Consider the following 16,839-nt stretch of genomic DNA (forward strand, 5'->3'; position numbering starts at 1 on the left):
AATTGGAAGGTATTGTATGGATAGCTTAAAAAAGTAAATATAAATACAAGTTTGATCTATAGCCTGCTGAAATGAGTGCAAGATGGACGTGTGGAAGAGGTTTTCTATGAATAATCTCCAAATCTTGGGCATATGATGCTATTGCTGTTTACACCATGCGATAGCTATGTTATCATTTTCCTACTCATAAGCTTTCCGATCAATCAGACACCTCCAAAACACACTCTCTCTCTCTCTCTCTCTCTCTCTCTCTCTCTCTCTCTCTCTCTCTCTCTCTCTCTCTCTCTCTCTCTCTCTCTATCTCTCTCTCTCTCTCTCTCTCTCTCTCTGTCTTTCTCTCTAAGTCTCTCGACCCCTTCATTTATTTAGTACCTCAGAAGGGAAAAAAAATATTTGCCAAGGCACGTCTGAACTGACAGCCCCGCCCACTAACAGTGCTCGCAGTCGTTTTGCACCTGCCTCACCACTCGAGCCACTCTGAACACAAACTTCAGCAGCTCCTCACCTGAACAGCTGAGGTTATTAGTACACCCTCATCCTTTGACTGGACGTTTGGGACTTATGTATTTCCAGCACTAGCTGTAAAAAATTCTGATTTGTAATTTAGACTTCAGAGGACTTTTCTCTAACGGCCGTGGGAACTATCAGTATCTGACCACTGTAACCTTCCTCATCCGAGGAAGACGTCAGCGGTAGGGTTATAAATACAAAATAATTGGGATTCTTAAAATATTTGTTGAGGGTTACGCAAGGTGTCCATGTCAAGGGAGACAACCCAGATGCGTAAATCTCGGAAGGAATGTGCTAAGTAACGGATGTGAATGTAAACATGCAATAGGCGACAGTGGCAACCAGGTAGGCTACTACGCAAGAACGCTCCCATCGGACCTCTCCACTGAACTTTACCCGCTCTGGCACTGACGCGCCGGGAGGTGCATGCGATGGCAGCCCTGGGTGAAGTTGGAAGCTTCTTGCACGGAATAGATGGTGTTGGGCACATCGGGTCCCCATTTCTGCTGACAGGTCTTGGGGAGGGTCCCACGCTACTGGGAGAACACCTCATACCTGGAGAGAGGCTGTCGAGAAGTACGACGGCGGACTTGACTCACCTTAAAGGGATCCTGCGGAGAAGACAGTTGTATTGCAGAACTGGATTTCATCTTGAAATACTTCCGGATGGCACTGTGCAAGGAACCAGAAAGGACCACAGCCGGTTCGGTAAAAACACAGCTTTATTACAATCTTATAATAAAAATTATTACAAATAATTTGAGCACATTTGTTAACATTATTGTTGCCTGTAGTAGCTTATGTTTTGGTTGCATACATTTGATAGGCTATTAATTGATGATTATTAGTTGTACAGTATTAACATGATTCATATAACTGTTGATTCTGAAACTATAATTTTGTATCCTGCATGTGGATCCCTAAATGGAAATATGACCTTGTAAATTAAAGATACCGTAGCCTAAATCTTTGAAAGTCCTGTAAGAAGAATGCAACTATAGGCTGCTAAACCTGCTGGCTCACAATTTCTTATAGGGGGCTTAGTGTAGAGAATGTTGAGAATACCTAGAACAACTGTTTTATTCTTCCCCAGGTATTTTGGAATTCATAAGCCTTGCAGTTGGATTGATAAGCATACGAGGGGTGGACAGTGGCTTGTATCTGGGGATGAATGACAAGGGAGAGCTGTATGGCTCTGTAAGTATTACTCTTATGTGCTATATTTATCCATTTCATCACATCTCATGGGGTTGTATATAATAATCCACAGTAATTGCCAGTAGGTGGCATGTATTTTCCAAGACTCATACTGTGGCATGGAATTCACTTTGTGTTTGGATGTAACATTTTTAACAAAATTCCATCTACACCCTTATCTTTGCCATCATTTTGTTACGTCTGCATGGGATCACATTGCATCTCTTGACTCACCACAGGAAAATCTGACGGCCGAGTGTGTCTTCAAGGAGCAGTTTGAGGAAAACTGGTACAATACCTACTCTTCCAACCTCTACAAGCATGGAGAGAAAGGGACCCGCTACTTTGTAGCTCTGAACAAGGACGGCACATCCCGGGACGGGACAAAGTCCCGGAGGCACCAGAAGTTCACTCACTTCCTCCCCCGGCCGGTGGACCCAGAGCGGGTGCCAGAGTTGTACCGAGAGATCCTGGGCCACAGCTGAGACCAGGCGGCTCCGGTCCCAGGTCAGTAATAGCTGCTGGAGCTGTAGCAGCCCCTTACAGGGAACCAGGGATGTGGCCTGCCTGCCTGCCTGGCTAGCTGGCTGTGTTGGACAGTGGAAAAGCCCCCAGCAGCATAGCCAGCGAGGTGGGCAACCCTGGCGATGCTGGGGAGATAAAGGCACCGTGCAGGGCCTCCCCTCGGAATGCACAGACGAGCTCTCAGCGGCCAGGAAGACAGTCTAGAATGTCTGACATTGTCAACCTGCATGTCGGCCATGAGGAGGCCGTTTGTTCCAGGGGCCAAATGACCCCCCGAGAGAAGCCGTGTGGAATAGGAGAAGAAGAAGAGGAAGAGGATCAGAGAGAATGGGATGGTGAGGAGGCCGCGGGTGAGGCCTCTCAGCGGTCAGGCAGCGTCTCCTCGGTGTCTGACTGGGGGGGGGGGGAGGTAACTTCTGGAAGTGTCTGTTGGACAGAAGAGCCAGTTGAGAGTCCACAGGATTCTATACTATTAACGAAAGTGGTGTTTTCATTTGAGTACTAGCTATGTGTTGGTGAGCCCAAGTTTATTCAGAAGGACTTTGAAGGAATTCAACTGCTTTTTATTTAGTTTTACCTTAGATTAGACTCATACAGAAAGCAGAAGATGTCTATGGTGTTAATGTTTTATTTATTCATTTCTAAATTCATATATTTATGTTATATATATATATATTTATTTATTTCAGAATATATTTTTGCAGTTAAATATATGCAGTATACAGACATGATATTCATAGTGCATAATATTAAAAACACTGAAAATCTTATTTTCACATTGTTCTAAATGACCTAGAGGGACATTTCTACAACTTGAAAAAGTGAACATGAAGCAGTGGACATGACATTTTTTGTTATAGTCAGCAAATTGGCTTTGTCTTTTTGTTACAGAAATGTACTTCCAAATTGCAATCATTTGTGGCCAGAAATGTTTGATTAGTTAGGGTTTATAGTTATACAGACTGAACAGGTCCACCTATATAAACAGTCATTTCTTTCCAACAGTAAATGGTACTGAATAAAAACACTTTTTTGAATTTGGATTAAGATTCTGAGCAGCGCTGCACATGCTTAAACATTCCTGTGTACTTTGTCAACCCAGCCTATAAACATGTTAAAAAACCCATAAGAGTTTAACAGCCTTTTAACATTTCAAAACCTTCGAAAAGCGTGTACATTGTTGTTGGCGTTCTCCTTTCCATTTGGTGAGTTCAAACATATAAACGCTGTTACGAGATCAATGTTGTCTTTCTTTATGATTGCCATTATGCCGAGAGACAAGAAGGGGCTCTCAGGCAGGCATAAAACACTTCAAAGGCAGTCTGAGGAGCTGATGTAGCAGCCTCACAGTGACACGATCAGGGCCAAATAAAAACTGACCTTTCGCTCAGGTCCAGTGACTTGGCAGTTGTGTATAACTGGGGGGTCAGAGCGATAAGGATTAAGTAATCTCTGTTGACAGTTTCAGAATTATAGTCTTGATGAATCTTATTATTGAACACTGGAATACACGGTGGCCAGAACATCTGTACAGAAGGAAAACCTTTAATGTCTTTTTTGTGTAACCGCTTATCTTTTTGTTTGATGACAGATTAAATGGCGCATAAAGCATCTGAGTAAAGTGGATGGATATTTCTTTGTGTGAAAATGTTTCACAGAGATAGTTTTACCCTATCCATGCAGTTTCAATGATAGGCCAAAATTATTTATAGGGGCTAGTCCTCAAAGAGGAAGCAGATAGGGCGGCCTAAGTACCTGCATTTTGCTGTTCAACTAACCAAAACATTGTGAAGGAGGAAACAGGGTGGAATTAGACAACAGTTATAAAATGAGACCGTTGGACAATGGCTGAACAAGCACTGTCTTCAGAAAAAATGGGGTCCACTATCTCGGTATCTTGGTACTGTTTCCTCAACGCTTGGGAGGGTTTCTGTACTGAAGCATGAAAGCAGAAGCCTGTGATCTCAGCATCTCTGTGATGGCAAGCCAGCGGGTGTCTTGACATGGGGAGTCTACCCTGCTGCCAACTTTAGTCTCCTGTGTGTGTGTGTGTGTGTGTGTGTGTGTGTGCCTGTGTGTGTGTGTGCCTGTATGTCTGTGTGTGTATGATATTGTGGGACTTTCCCAATCTGCACACCTTTTGGAAATTGACACTGAACGCACTCCAATTAATGATATCATCTAACCACCACTATAATCAGTGTTTGAATGTACATCCCCTGTACATCACAAACACTTTTTGTATTCATGTCACGTAAGTTGTGTACAGTATTTTAATTTAAAGCGTAGAAATAGTGGTTCTATTTCTCCATTATTTTGAGGACATCTCCAGGTTCTAAACTCAACTAGTTTCCTTGGCTGAACCTTGGTGGTGTTCTACATGAAGAACCAAGAGCTCAGAACTGAGTAACATTTCAAAGTAGGGCTCCCGGCCATTACCTTTCGGCCCATGAAGAACAGACTCTGTGTAAATGTAAGAGTCCCCCTTGACATTTAAAAGGTCACATCTCCAAACACGCTGGGAATCCTGACTTGTGATATCCGATGCCCAGAAGTGCTCTTTGGCACTTGTCTAACTGATGTTTTGGAGTCCACCCGGCCTTAACAGATGCTTTTGTCATGCCTCCTTCTTCCCCCACGTACCACCACCACCACCACCACCACAACATCCCCCCCCCCACCTGCACCAGGTGGTCTGTTGCTCCTTACTGAAAACACTTAAGTCCCTCATCCGTGCCCACTCTGGGGGCTGTCTCTCACACTTAATGGATGCTCCCTGACTTTCATCACCCCCTCAGCCTCGGCCTCAAAGGGCTCTCAGGGAACCCAACGGTGGAGGTGTGCGTGTGTAACTGTGTGTGCACTCAACTATGTGTGTATGTGTGTGCGTGTGGCACAGGTCCACGAGCAAGCAGGTGTGGAAGTCAGTGATCTTGCTTGTGTCTGTGTTAGCAGTCCAGTCAGACAGAGAGTGCAGGTGTTCCCTCAGCTCCCAGCCCCCCCTCCCCTTCCCCCCCCCCCCCCCCAGTGTGTGATCTCTCGCCTGCTTGTTTGTCAGCTGGGGATATGGGAGGGGACGGAGCACTAGGGGTGGGGGTGGAAATATAGGTGGCTTTGTTGTCTGCCACCAATTATCAGAGCATAATTTCTATCTTTAGAAGGGCTGGCTTGGGGAAGACAGGGGAGGTGCCAATAGCTCACCTGTAGCTCTAAAGCCATGAACCGTTCTAAGAGATGTTGTCTGTCTGCCTGTTTGCCTAAGGATGGTGTCTGTAGCTTTGTGCTGTCGTCCAAATCCTGCGACTACCGATTTCAAGTGCTTTGCTGTTTGTTTTGTCAACAGCAAATTGCCATTCCCGTGAAATTATGCGTTGCAAGGGTGTGTTCAGAGATTAAGTTTATGTACTATAAGTATACTGAAGACATCTCCTTTATATCATTATTGATATATCCCTGACATTTGTGTATTAGAAACAGGCATTTAGCCAGGAGTCAAACAAGCACAGATTATGTCACAGCAGCAGTATGGTAAACAGGCAAGTGGAACATGTTTTTTTATCCATGCATGTATCAAGGCATTTGCTTTATGCTATCAAAGTGGACATTCCCATTAAACTAACAGACAACAAAGGTTGTACTGACAATAACTTAAATCGTTTTTCTTTGTCAAAGCTCTCATTAAGGATCTTGTGGTCGGCTTTTCGCAAACTGCAATTAAGGCCCTGCATACCTGATTTTATTGTACTGACACCAGGGCTGTCAGCTCCGGCGGAAAATATGCTCCACTGTTTGCATTGCCATGGAGACCTCGGTTGAAAACAACAACATTTAGGTGTTCGTGTAACTGTTGTTTCCCTGCCATATTTTGTCTTTATCGGTTTGAACAAGGCCCGCATAACAGCATAGCTGGCAATTATAGTCTTCCCAGGTGAGTGACATTGCTTCGCAGGTAAGTGTGGTGCTTCATGCAGCGTTGGGAGATACAAGGACACTTTGGTGATACAACAAAGAGACTGCTGTCATCTGCTGTCATCTGCATCCCAGTGCACCGCACCTCTCTACAGTCAGAGTCAGGATTCGCTACTGCCTGTCTTTATTACCATACTTCCACAGAAACACTTCACATTATCTATGGGACATCAGATTGTCATCCTGTCAAAAGACCGGACAATTCAGATTCCAGTGCTAATCTCGTTCTCTGCCTCTTTACATGTTGCTGTTCACACCTCCTTGTCTTCACTCAAAGCTCCCCCAGGATCCAGCAAGCTATAACATTTCTCCATGTCTCACCCCTTCACTTCAATAGCTCCGTCCCCCACAGCAGCAACCCTTAGCCCAGCTCCATTTAACCCCCATCACCCCCACCACCACCACACATCTGCTGACCAGTGTCCCAGCGGAGTTCCCCGGCTGCCCCTCTCCCTGCCCTGTGCGGCCACATTACAAAGCCACAAATTAGGTCTTGACATTTGGGTGCTATAATTGCCCCCCGAAATGCATGAGGCATCCATTAAGCTCTCAGCCCCCATGACAGGTTATCCCTACAGGACATAATCGCCCTGCTGGACTCAGGGGCTGGAGCGCCCTGTCGGGGCATTCACACACACACACACACACACACACACACACACAAAGAATGACTACGGCAGTCCAACAACATTTCAACTCTGACACTCACTTACTATGATAAATTGGGGGATGCCCTGAGTTGAAGGCAACACATTTCCAAAACAAAACAAAGATCTGATTTATGGGATGTTTATCGAGAAGAAATCTGTAAGAAATGTCTCAGTATTTGAGTTTGGTACACAGAACATTGATTCTCCAGCCGTGCCAACATTAACAAGTCAATAAACGTCATTATTACAGCAAGATGATAGATGTCTGGGATAATTTATATATGAAGGTTGGTGGTGGGTCTGGCTGGGGTGACTGCTGAGTCCCAGGCCCCAACAGCACCAGCTCCACAGCTCCACAGCTCCCTTTGATTCCCTGGCCGTGGCCAACTCTGACAGTTCTCTCTCCCACAGGGATTGCAGATCTTTAAGGTCAGAGTGAAAGGTCAATTGGTTCATTTCCATAGTTTCCACTTTAAACATTCTTTTGGGGGGTTTTGGAAGTAATTCAATCAGCAGTGAAAACAGTGGTTAGCAGCTCCGAATTACCAGCCGTCATTAAGGATGCGGTGTGTACACTCTGGATGAGAACATGCAAAACATCAGGCCAGACTTTTAGAAGTTGGAACAGTTGGATGGAAGCACTTTCTATATCAACTGACACATGACCTCATGCCTGAATGTATGGGAACACACTTTGTAGGCTCCACATCACATGCTTTTTTTTCTATCAAAAGAGAGTCTAGTGATTTTGGTATAAAGTATCAAAGACAAGTGTTTCCTCCTAGAAATTAGATAGAAGTTTAACATTGATATCCTTGAGGGAGTTTCCCCTGCAAAAATAGATGACATCATGTATATGTTAAGCTCGGCTTCCACTTAATGAAATGTATGTATGTCTTGATAGCGTACATCATAGGCAGAAGATTAAATATATCATGGCTTAAGCTTGAGAAAATAGCCTTTGCTCTGTGTATGGTCCAGCCAGAACAATTAGCAAAGAAGCCCTGAAATGTAGGTGGACTGTACTCTCACAACCCTCACTGCTGTTGAAAGTGGAAATGTGCTTTGTTGCTCTTAAGTCAGGCAGAAAATTGCTAACCCATTTGTCATTGTGTGCCAAGATGCAGAGGTCAGTCAATGGATTCCTTCATGACAAGCTTACGGAATCGCATGTTTTTCCACGGCCTCACCCCTTCACACCTGCAGCGCCAGGTAAAATAACAAGACGGGAGGAGATGGGAGAGAAAAGAGAGCTTAGAGCAGGAGAGACTTTAAGACAGGGGAAGAGAAAAACGATAGGTGAGAAGAATTTACTGTGAAACCCTGCACGTCCGATGGCTATTTCAATTCATTTGAACTCAGAACACACTTTGCCCACAGTGGCAGAAGAAATGCTTGCTTTTGGCCGGTTTCCAAAACAATAGAATTCCATTACTGATTAATTGTGTGCCATTGACCACAAAACATTCTTATGTGCTCAGAAATGTGTTGTTTATTATTCTCTACGTTAAAACAGCAATTGAACTACAGTCACACACACAACCGTTGCTGTTTTTCAGAGCATGATTGACTGGGTAATCCTTCAGGGAGGTGATTTCTGTTGCTTCTGGCTCATGGGAGACATCAAAGACAAAGATTCTGTGGAGAATTTGTTTTGGAATCTTTCACGCGCTGTGATAATGTAACTGAATAAGAATGACACCAAACAAACAGCTGTCACAGTGAGGTAGGCAGCCATATCTGCAGGGCATTATGGGAACCAATAAAAAAGACAACCAATAAAGACAAATGGATTTAACCGTTTTCTTACATACCGTTTATATATTTTTTCCTAAACTAGTATTGATTGAATTGGACTGGGAATAAGCAGCTGTCTCCTCTAAGCTCAGACCAGACCGGAGTCATACATTGACAAAGTGTTGTGTACATGTAAACAATTTCTTCTTATCCTTGGCATTAACCCTGTTGAATAATCAGATCTGTTTACAAAAGAACAGTGTATAGATACAATATCAAACAGGCAATGTTTACTTGGCATTGAGCAAATGTGCGAGGAAAACTCTCCTCCATTGTGTTTTGGTACAAAGCACTGAGGTGAACATGAACAAGCCCAAGCGAGTCACATAAGAACCAGGGATCCAAGTGAACTGCCTGGTTTCTGGATGGTTTGGGTAACCGCATCCTATGCAGATGGAAACCACTTCAAAGATATCAATATGGAATCAATAGCGCAGTCAAACAGAGCCAAAGAACATGCCACATCCGTACCCTAATCATGTCATTGTAGATTGTTTGCAAGCATGACTGCAGAGTCGTAAATGTTGCTTTTAAAAAGCTCCTCCATAAAATAACTGTTTACTGAGGCTGCATAGCAACTGAACAGCCTGCAACACAACTCTTACTGAAAATAACACATACACACGTACCCCCTCCCTCCAAAACCATTCCCAGTTGTTGCATTGTACAAATGACAGGGTGAATATTTGTGAATGAAAGTGAAGAAATGGCTCCTCCTTCCCCTTCCCTAACCTGCAGTTCCCAGAGAGTGTCTCTGTCATATCAAGAAGTGCATGTGATTCACTTGGCTGGCTCAGGCTGCTTCTGCTGAGGAGTGGGAGGGAGGTGAGGGGCACCAGTGTATGTTGTGGAGAGGGGGGGGGGGGGGGGGGGGCGGGGGGGGCGGACTTCAAACAAGAGTTGCAGCACAGTTTGGATCCTCCTCCGCAGTAATAACCTAGAGTGCTTCAGGAGGAAGGAAAGCCCCTGGCCAGGACGGGGAACATCACTCCACAAGGAAGAAAAGGAATCGCTGCACTTTTAAAACAACCAGCCAGCCATAAGACCCCACCTTCAGATAAGAGGCCAGAGGGTTTATTAGTACCTTAGGTTTTAAACGGTCAACCAATCCAAGAGCGTGTCACGCTAGACAGCATTAAAAGAGCTGCTGAACCCACCCTCCCCAGTTCGCTTCCAAACCTGCTCAGTACACTCTGTGAATCCAAGCCTGCATGACAACCAATGTTGAAATAAACAGACCCGACTTCCCCACCTAACTAATCCTCAGCTAAGATCACTGCCTGGGGGGAGTACGAGTGATACGCTGTGATCTGTTAGCTTTAACACATTCAACTGTGATGCACTTGAAATGGCAAGATATCAAGTGTAGACCAACAACTTCACTTATAATAGAGTATCACTTATGGCACTGTTGCTCTGCCAAATATGGCATTTTTGTAAACAGATTGACGGTGTATCTGGTTATTCACGGGGGATGAGAGAATAAGGCCATTCTTTCAGGTCCATTATACAGGATTTAGATGTGATCTGTGGTTGTGACTGCTGGCAGATTATGGTGAAACGTTGGCTCCTTCTCAGCTCTCAGGTTGTACTATTTGAGAGGGAACGTGAAGCCAAAAAAGAAATAAAAGATACTGTTGAAGTTGCATCACAACTTTAGTTGGAAAGCGTCTGTTACAGTCTCTTAACTGACAAGGGTCATTAGGTTGCAGCATATCAGTAGCAACATTGGAAGAGGACCAGAAGGACTGCTTGGTGGTTTCCCCACCTTATCACAGAAGACAAATAGAGGCTACAGAGGTTAATCAGAAAAGCCAGAAGCGGGTCCTTACTTTGCCAAAGCCTCCATTCTCTCATATCAAAGGCAAGGGGGACCACCAGGACAAGATGCTCCAGAGGGCGATAAGATGGGAACGAGCTGACAGACAATGTGGAGGAGAGTGAAGGAAGAGCTGTGTACCAAGCGTCAAGACTGAGCTCCCTCTCTCTCTCTCTCTCTCTCTCTCTCTCTCTCTCTCTCTCTCTCTCTCTTTCTCTCTCACTTTCTCTCTCACTTTCTCTCTCTCTCTCTCTCTCTCTCTCTCTCTCTCTCTCTCTCATTATTGTCAGCAGTGATAGATGCTCATTACAATGACATTATCTGGTTCTTAATGGGAAATCCCAGAAAATCAAAGGCCATGGCATTTAGTTAAGTTACCTTCAATCTTTTAATACCCTTTCAGCTGAAGGGATTGATCAAACAGTGTGAGCAAATGAGACATGCATGCATCAGCATCAGCGGCTGGTTTAAGTTTATCTCTTAATAATGCTTGTGTGCATCCATGTCTCATCATCCACTAGATCTCTGGGAGAGAAACAGCTGACTGATGGAACTTAGCAACTGGATAGATCACATTAAAGGCTTGCTAGAGTTACCCATAGTTTTGGGTTCCCAAAGATTTTCACCAGCTTGAATGGACACAAATCAGACATAAATATATCATAGCCAACGGACATATTATATTATTTTGGTGTAACTCAATTTGAGAGTGTAGATAAAGTATGTGTTGTTTGGTAAAGCAGGTTTTGTTGTGAAAGACTGTGTGACATCAAGGGTGGTTGTGGTCCCTGCACAAATCATTTTCCATGTTAGGTTGACAGCTGCTTGACCAGCCCTGAGCAGGTGTATTTTTATTGGTCCTATTCGTATCTGTGAGGTGATCACAAAACTAGAGCCAGCTAGTGCAGGTCATCCTCCTGCAGCCGGGAAATTAGAAACACATTTCTACATGGACAGAGCAGCGTTTGATTGGAGGAAAAAGAAAGAAATGTGTTCATATTTCCAAAATTGGATCAACAGGTGAGATCAGTATCAAATATTGTCCAAAACACCAAAGAGCTGTTTTGCAGACCTTTTGTTACATATCTAACAAATACAGAAGAGTTGACACCTAATTCAGCTAATTCCTAACCTATTTATATGTATTCAGTTGACAAATAGTGGTAAATGTTTCATGTCACCATGCTCAAGAAAATGTATAGTAGGACTTAAAGGACTGCCAACTTATTTAACTGGTTGAGTTATAGAGGTTGGTTGATGTGGCTAAGGGATTCCTTGAAGGCTAACACCCCCCACTCTTCTCGATAGAGATACTCCTGTACTTGCTTGGGCAGATCAAAGCTGATCTCAGAGCACATTAGGAAAATACAAGGACTCATTTTGAGTGCTCAAAGTGCCACGGAGATGCTTAGCTATGCATTCCCCCTGTCAAAACCGAACAAAGACATTCTCTCCCGAAAGAGAGAGGCGTGTGATTCCCCCAGCATGCCTCACCTGTGGTGACCAATCACAATAGTAGACACAATCCCGCACCCTGAGGGAGAGAGAGGCGAGGGTTTATGTTGTCACTGCGGGAGGTTTGACAATCTTCTGTTGTACAGCTCAGAGCTGATGTTTATTTTCACAGGGACCACCTCATTCCTTTAGGTTGACCTATGAAGGTGTGACACTGTGATCACAACATACATAGATACATTCACAAGGTACACAGTAAGCTGCAGACTTTACACACTTGTTTCTATATTTCTGTGTCAACATGTAAGATGTCAACTTTTCAGTCCAAATGCCTTGAGTCTGCCTTTTCACTGGCAGATACATACTGCTGCAACAAGCTACTTATTTCAGCATTTCTTGAAGGTCACTACTGATCATTTACCAATTTAACAAATGTGATAATCACCTGTATGAGTCTGAAAGGAAAATGCAGTGAATAGCCACTGTGAGAGGGCCTTGCAGACAGGAAACAGAGTTGTGCTTGGCTCCTGGAGAAAGTGAGTGGTTGCTAGCCATGCCGAAGAGGACATATTGTATTCCATTATCCGCTATGGTTCGTGCACCCAAGACCGGAACAATGTCAGACTCATGGAGCCAGACAAAAGATTCCTTTATTGAAGGGGACCTCTAAGGGAAATGACAGCCGCGATATTGGCCTCCACGCATGCGGATAGGTAACATGCTAGACGGGAGGAAAGAGGTCTTTCAGTTTGATGGGGATGTCTGATGCTGCTATTCTGGACAGGTCTTGTGAGATTAGTCTACTTCAGAGATCTGCTCCACAAGGAGCAAGGTTCCAGAGCATTCTGACTGTTGAGCTGGCAGCAGAGCAGTGAGGTTGAAGAAATGTATCACGGCAAGCACTGGGAGTCCAGGTCATATGTGTCAGTCACGGTTTCTGACACAACACTAGATCCATTGGGACACTTTGAATTATGGTAGCCAAGAGCTACACAGGGGAGTCCAAGGGCTACACAGACGTTGTAAGGATGAGATTGTAATGGGGAGGGTTAGCATCGGCACATATTCATACAGGAAAAGAACCCCATGCGACTTGTACTACTAATGAAGAAAAATCAACTTTGAGACATTTACCACCACATCCTGGATAGCCCCTGGCCTGAAAACTCCCAGCAATCCTCAATTTAAATTCCCTACGAGGATTGACAATAGTGAGCTATGCAGGCTGAAACATATTTGATACAGGTCCATTCTCTCTTATAGCCGCTGCCAAGTTTTTGCCCTGTGTTGCCATATTGTGGTGCAGCAAAGAAGAGGATGAAAAGATAACGGAGGGGGGAGAAAAGAAAAGCTGATGACAGGAGGCTTTCATGTGCCTTATCAAGAGACGTTATCGAGCCCATCGAGATGGGCCAGACAAAGTACCACCAGGTCCCCTAGCTCAGACCTGAGCTCCATCTGCCCCACCGATGCAAGATGAGCCCATATCACCATGCCTCCAGTCCTCGGGAGAGATCAGAGCTTGGTGGTCCACTCATCGACCCCACAGGGAAAAAAGAGAGACTGAATGGCGGGAGACGGGTCCTGCCTTCATCGAGAGGAGATATCAGTGTTTATAGATGGGCTGACAACTACGGAGGGATGAAAGGAAAAGAGAAAGAGACCCTCCCAAATGAATGTGCCGTCTCACGCGACACTTCATGTGAGACTTTGTGTGCGTCTGGCGCGTGTCTGTATGTGTGCGCGCACACATGCGTGTGTTTATTTTGTGTGCAGTGGTATTAAGCAGCGACTTATACAGTAAACCCAATCTAAATCACAGCTCGCATAGGCATTCCCTCAACCATACGTCATTAGCTTAATCAGCATTTTAAATGCCACACGTTACACGAGCCTGGCGCAAGGAATCCACAGGGTCAGGGTTGGTGAAACCAAATAAACGTGTCTGCCTGCCTGCCTGGCTGCCTGCCTGCCTGCCTCTCAGACTGTTATTGATCTAGCCTAACCATCAGTAAATGCAGATCATAAACAAAGACATGAAGGGAAGGTGAATGAGTGCATATGGATTAAGAAGGGATATAAACAAAAGGAGGGTGATTGTAATTGGCGGGAGGGAGACAGGGAGGGAGTGGAAGAGATCAGGAGAGTCGTACCATTGCTCTGTGGTAGGTTAGTATCATAGAAGCAGGGCCGGCCCAAGCCTTTATGGGGCCTTATGCAAAATTGATTTGGGGGCCCCTCGGCGTCGCTTATCGTTGCTAATGAAAAAATAAGAATATGTACATTTTTACATAATACATTAAACTGTAATTTAATTTGCTCTTGAGGGCCCTCTGGAAGCCACAGGGGCCCTAAGCAGCCGCTTAGTTTGCTTATGCCTTGGGCCGGCCCTGCATAGAAGGCATCTTTACTGCTGTATAGATGCAGTTTTAAACAGTAGATGAAAATACATGGCATCTTTAACTGTAATTAACTGTACAGCAGGAACTTCTGAGTATTTGTGGGCAAATAACAAAATATCCATTTGCTCTTCATAATTAGATATGATTAAAACAACATGCTGAAAGTTGCAGACACAGTATTTGGCGCAGGGCCAGTGTGTAATTTCCTGCTTGACTGTAACTCCAGTTCACTGCTTGTTCCTGCATGGAGGTGCTTGTCCTGCAGTGGGAAACCCCGGTTCAGACTCTGCTTTGCTTCAACCAAACCTACCAGGTGTCAACTTGTGACTCGGCAATAAAATTGTGCATTTTTTCCACACTGGTAATGTAATGTAGAGGTCTATAACTGATTTGGTATGTAATCAGCTCATGGTTGAACGCCTCTCTCTACACGCCTCTGTAGATAATTGTCTTGACATCTATAGGGTATATTGTATCTTTGAAATCAAAATACTTTGGTTAAACTATACTCAACTTATGCTCAACATAGACAGCATTTAAAATTTTGGATACAGATGCTGAAGTCCAGAGCATATGTGGAATTCTGACTTCTGGCCGAGCAAAGATAAGGATTAGACCATTCTGTTCATCAGAGCATGGGGCCCCTCAAGGGCCAAAAGAATCTGTGTCCACACACACTTTCCCCTGCACTCTGACATTTTCTCAGAGGTATGAGGTTACACTGCACAAGAAAGACAGTCTGCATCACCTAACTGCTCGCTGTCACGGTGATCAAAAACACCTTTTCTCTCTCGCCAAGAGTTACCCCCCAAAATAAACTTCCAATTACTTTCACTAAAACTAAAAATATTGTATTTTTAGACACCCATAATGAATCAATCGCTATTTTTAAATGTTAGCCACTGCTCAGTGGGTTGACCCCTGACCTGCTAAGTTCTTCCTCATTTTTTGAAAAGAAAAGGGGAGTGCTAAGTGTGCTGAAGTACATCCCTGGGCTTACAAGCGTTCTGGGTAGAAGTCGTAACCCGTGGTCGCTGCAGGCTAGCTGGGTCAGAGCCCACCCACGGGGGGGTGGGGGGGGGGGGGGTAAGGGGGGAGGGGGTGGGGGGCACAGAGTCAGCAAGGTCCTGAACAATACAAGCTCCCAGACAACAGGTAGACAGTCATGCAAACCATGCCAGACCATGGAAGACTTGAAGGCTAATTTCAAGGTAGGTATCTGTGAGATAAGGATAATTTCCCTTTGTACGGGGTAATGGTGAAACAGAGCTTAGCAAGGGCAACATCTACAGTCTAAAGTAACACTTTTCTAAATTAATTATCATGACGATGAGTGCATCTTTTACAACTCCAGAGCAAATTACAAACAGGACGGCATCCGCAAACTTGCTGGCAGCCAGGCAGCTTTCAGCGCACTCCACAACCTGTGGATAAAGGTTGTGGGAACTCTGAGAAGGCAGCCATTGTTCTTCATCTCCTGTGAAAAAAAATTGTAATATGGAGAGGAAGAGAGACTAACCATTGGAACCCATGCGATAGCCAGACCCTGAAAGAAGAGAGCACTGATGCATGAGTGAAAAGCGCCTTATGTTGAGCATAATTGTCGTGCCCTGAAAAACAAGCCAGTGATGTCTGATTTGATTCCCTCCTGTTAGGCTCAAGTTACTTCCTGTCTGCTGTGGAGATGCTGCCTTGACAATGAGGCTTCTGGGTAGGTCCCTAGACAAATGCTTTAATACTCCTCTAGACCAACATGGCTGAGTTTGAAGGCAAATCCTTGCTCAGCGCATCCTATGGTTGGTTGACCTTATTTTGAATACCTTTAAGTCATTTGTAAAATGAACCCATGACAAATACAACCAATCCAATAAAACACCACCTTTTAATACATTCCAGGTCATTTCTTTCTTGAAAAATTCCTGTAATCAATTTGAGACTTTAATACAGCTAATACTGTGCCACACAAAGAGTTTGTGTGGCACAGTTTCTAGCTTCAAAGTAAAACAGTCACCAGTGGACACTTGACACAGGCTGTGTCTGGGGAGGGAGGTGAAAGCATCACCAGTGGTCGCCCCTGGTCGCCCTTGTGGTGACTGGTCGGCAGTGGCCCTTCTCCGGGGGATGTCACTGCTGCCCTGGAAGCGTGTCCAGCTGCCCCGTCAGTCTGTCAGCAGGGCTGTCTCCCTCAGCCCCAGATTAAACAAACCCAAAGGGGCCGCCAGGAAAAGTGGCTCGCCCCATCTCTCAGGACTTATGTCAAAAATGTTTCAGTCTGCAGGTAATTTGCTACAGTCAGGGATCCTTTTGCTATTCACTTCAAAGACCCCCGAGAGGAGGAGAGGGGGGGGAAGAGAAAGCCCAATGAAAGAGAGGAAAAATGGTATTTAGCTGTGGGTAGCGACAGATCTACATTCTTGAGGATTGACATGTGATCAGAGAGAGGTGTCTTCCATCCAGTGAATGCTGAGTCTAACTGTCCATGTGAGGAGCTGACCACATGTGATGATCAATCATA

The 16,839-nt window shown here is 44.7% G+C and overlaps 1 protein-coding gene across 1 annotated transcript; it reads left to right on the top strand.

Moving 5' to 3' along the window:
- The first annotated feature begins 941 nt into the window (after positions 1-941).
- fgf20b (fibroblast growth factor 20b) lies at positions 942-2,264 on the top strand. Its single transcript, XM_084699057.1, has 3 exons — positions 942-1,218; positions 1,604-1,707; positions 1,947-2,264. The coding sequence occupies exons 1-3, from the start codon at positions 942-944 to the stop codon at positions 2,190-2,192; spliced, it is 627 nt and encodes a 208-aa protein (XP_084555183.1). The 3' UTR covers positions 2,193-2,264.
- The last annotated feature ends 14,575 nt before the right edge of the window (positions 2,265-16,839 follow it).

Source organism: Hypomesus nipponensis, chromosome 1, assembly GCF_054491055.1.
Source record: "Hypomesus nipponensis isolate SF chromosome 1, ASM5449105v1, whole genome shotgun sequence".
Taxonomy (NCBI): Eukaryota; Metazoa; Chordata; class Actinopteri; order Osmeriformes; family Osmeridae; genus Hypomesus; species Hypomesus nipponensis.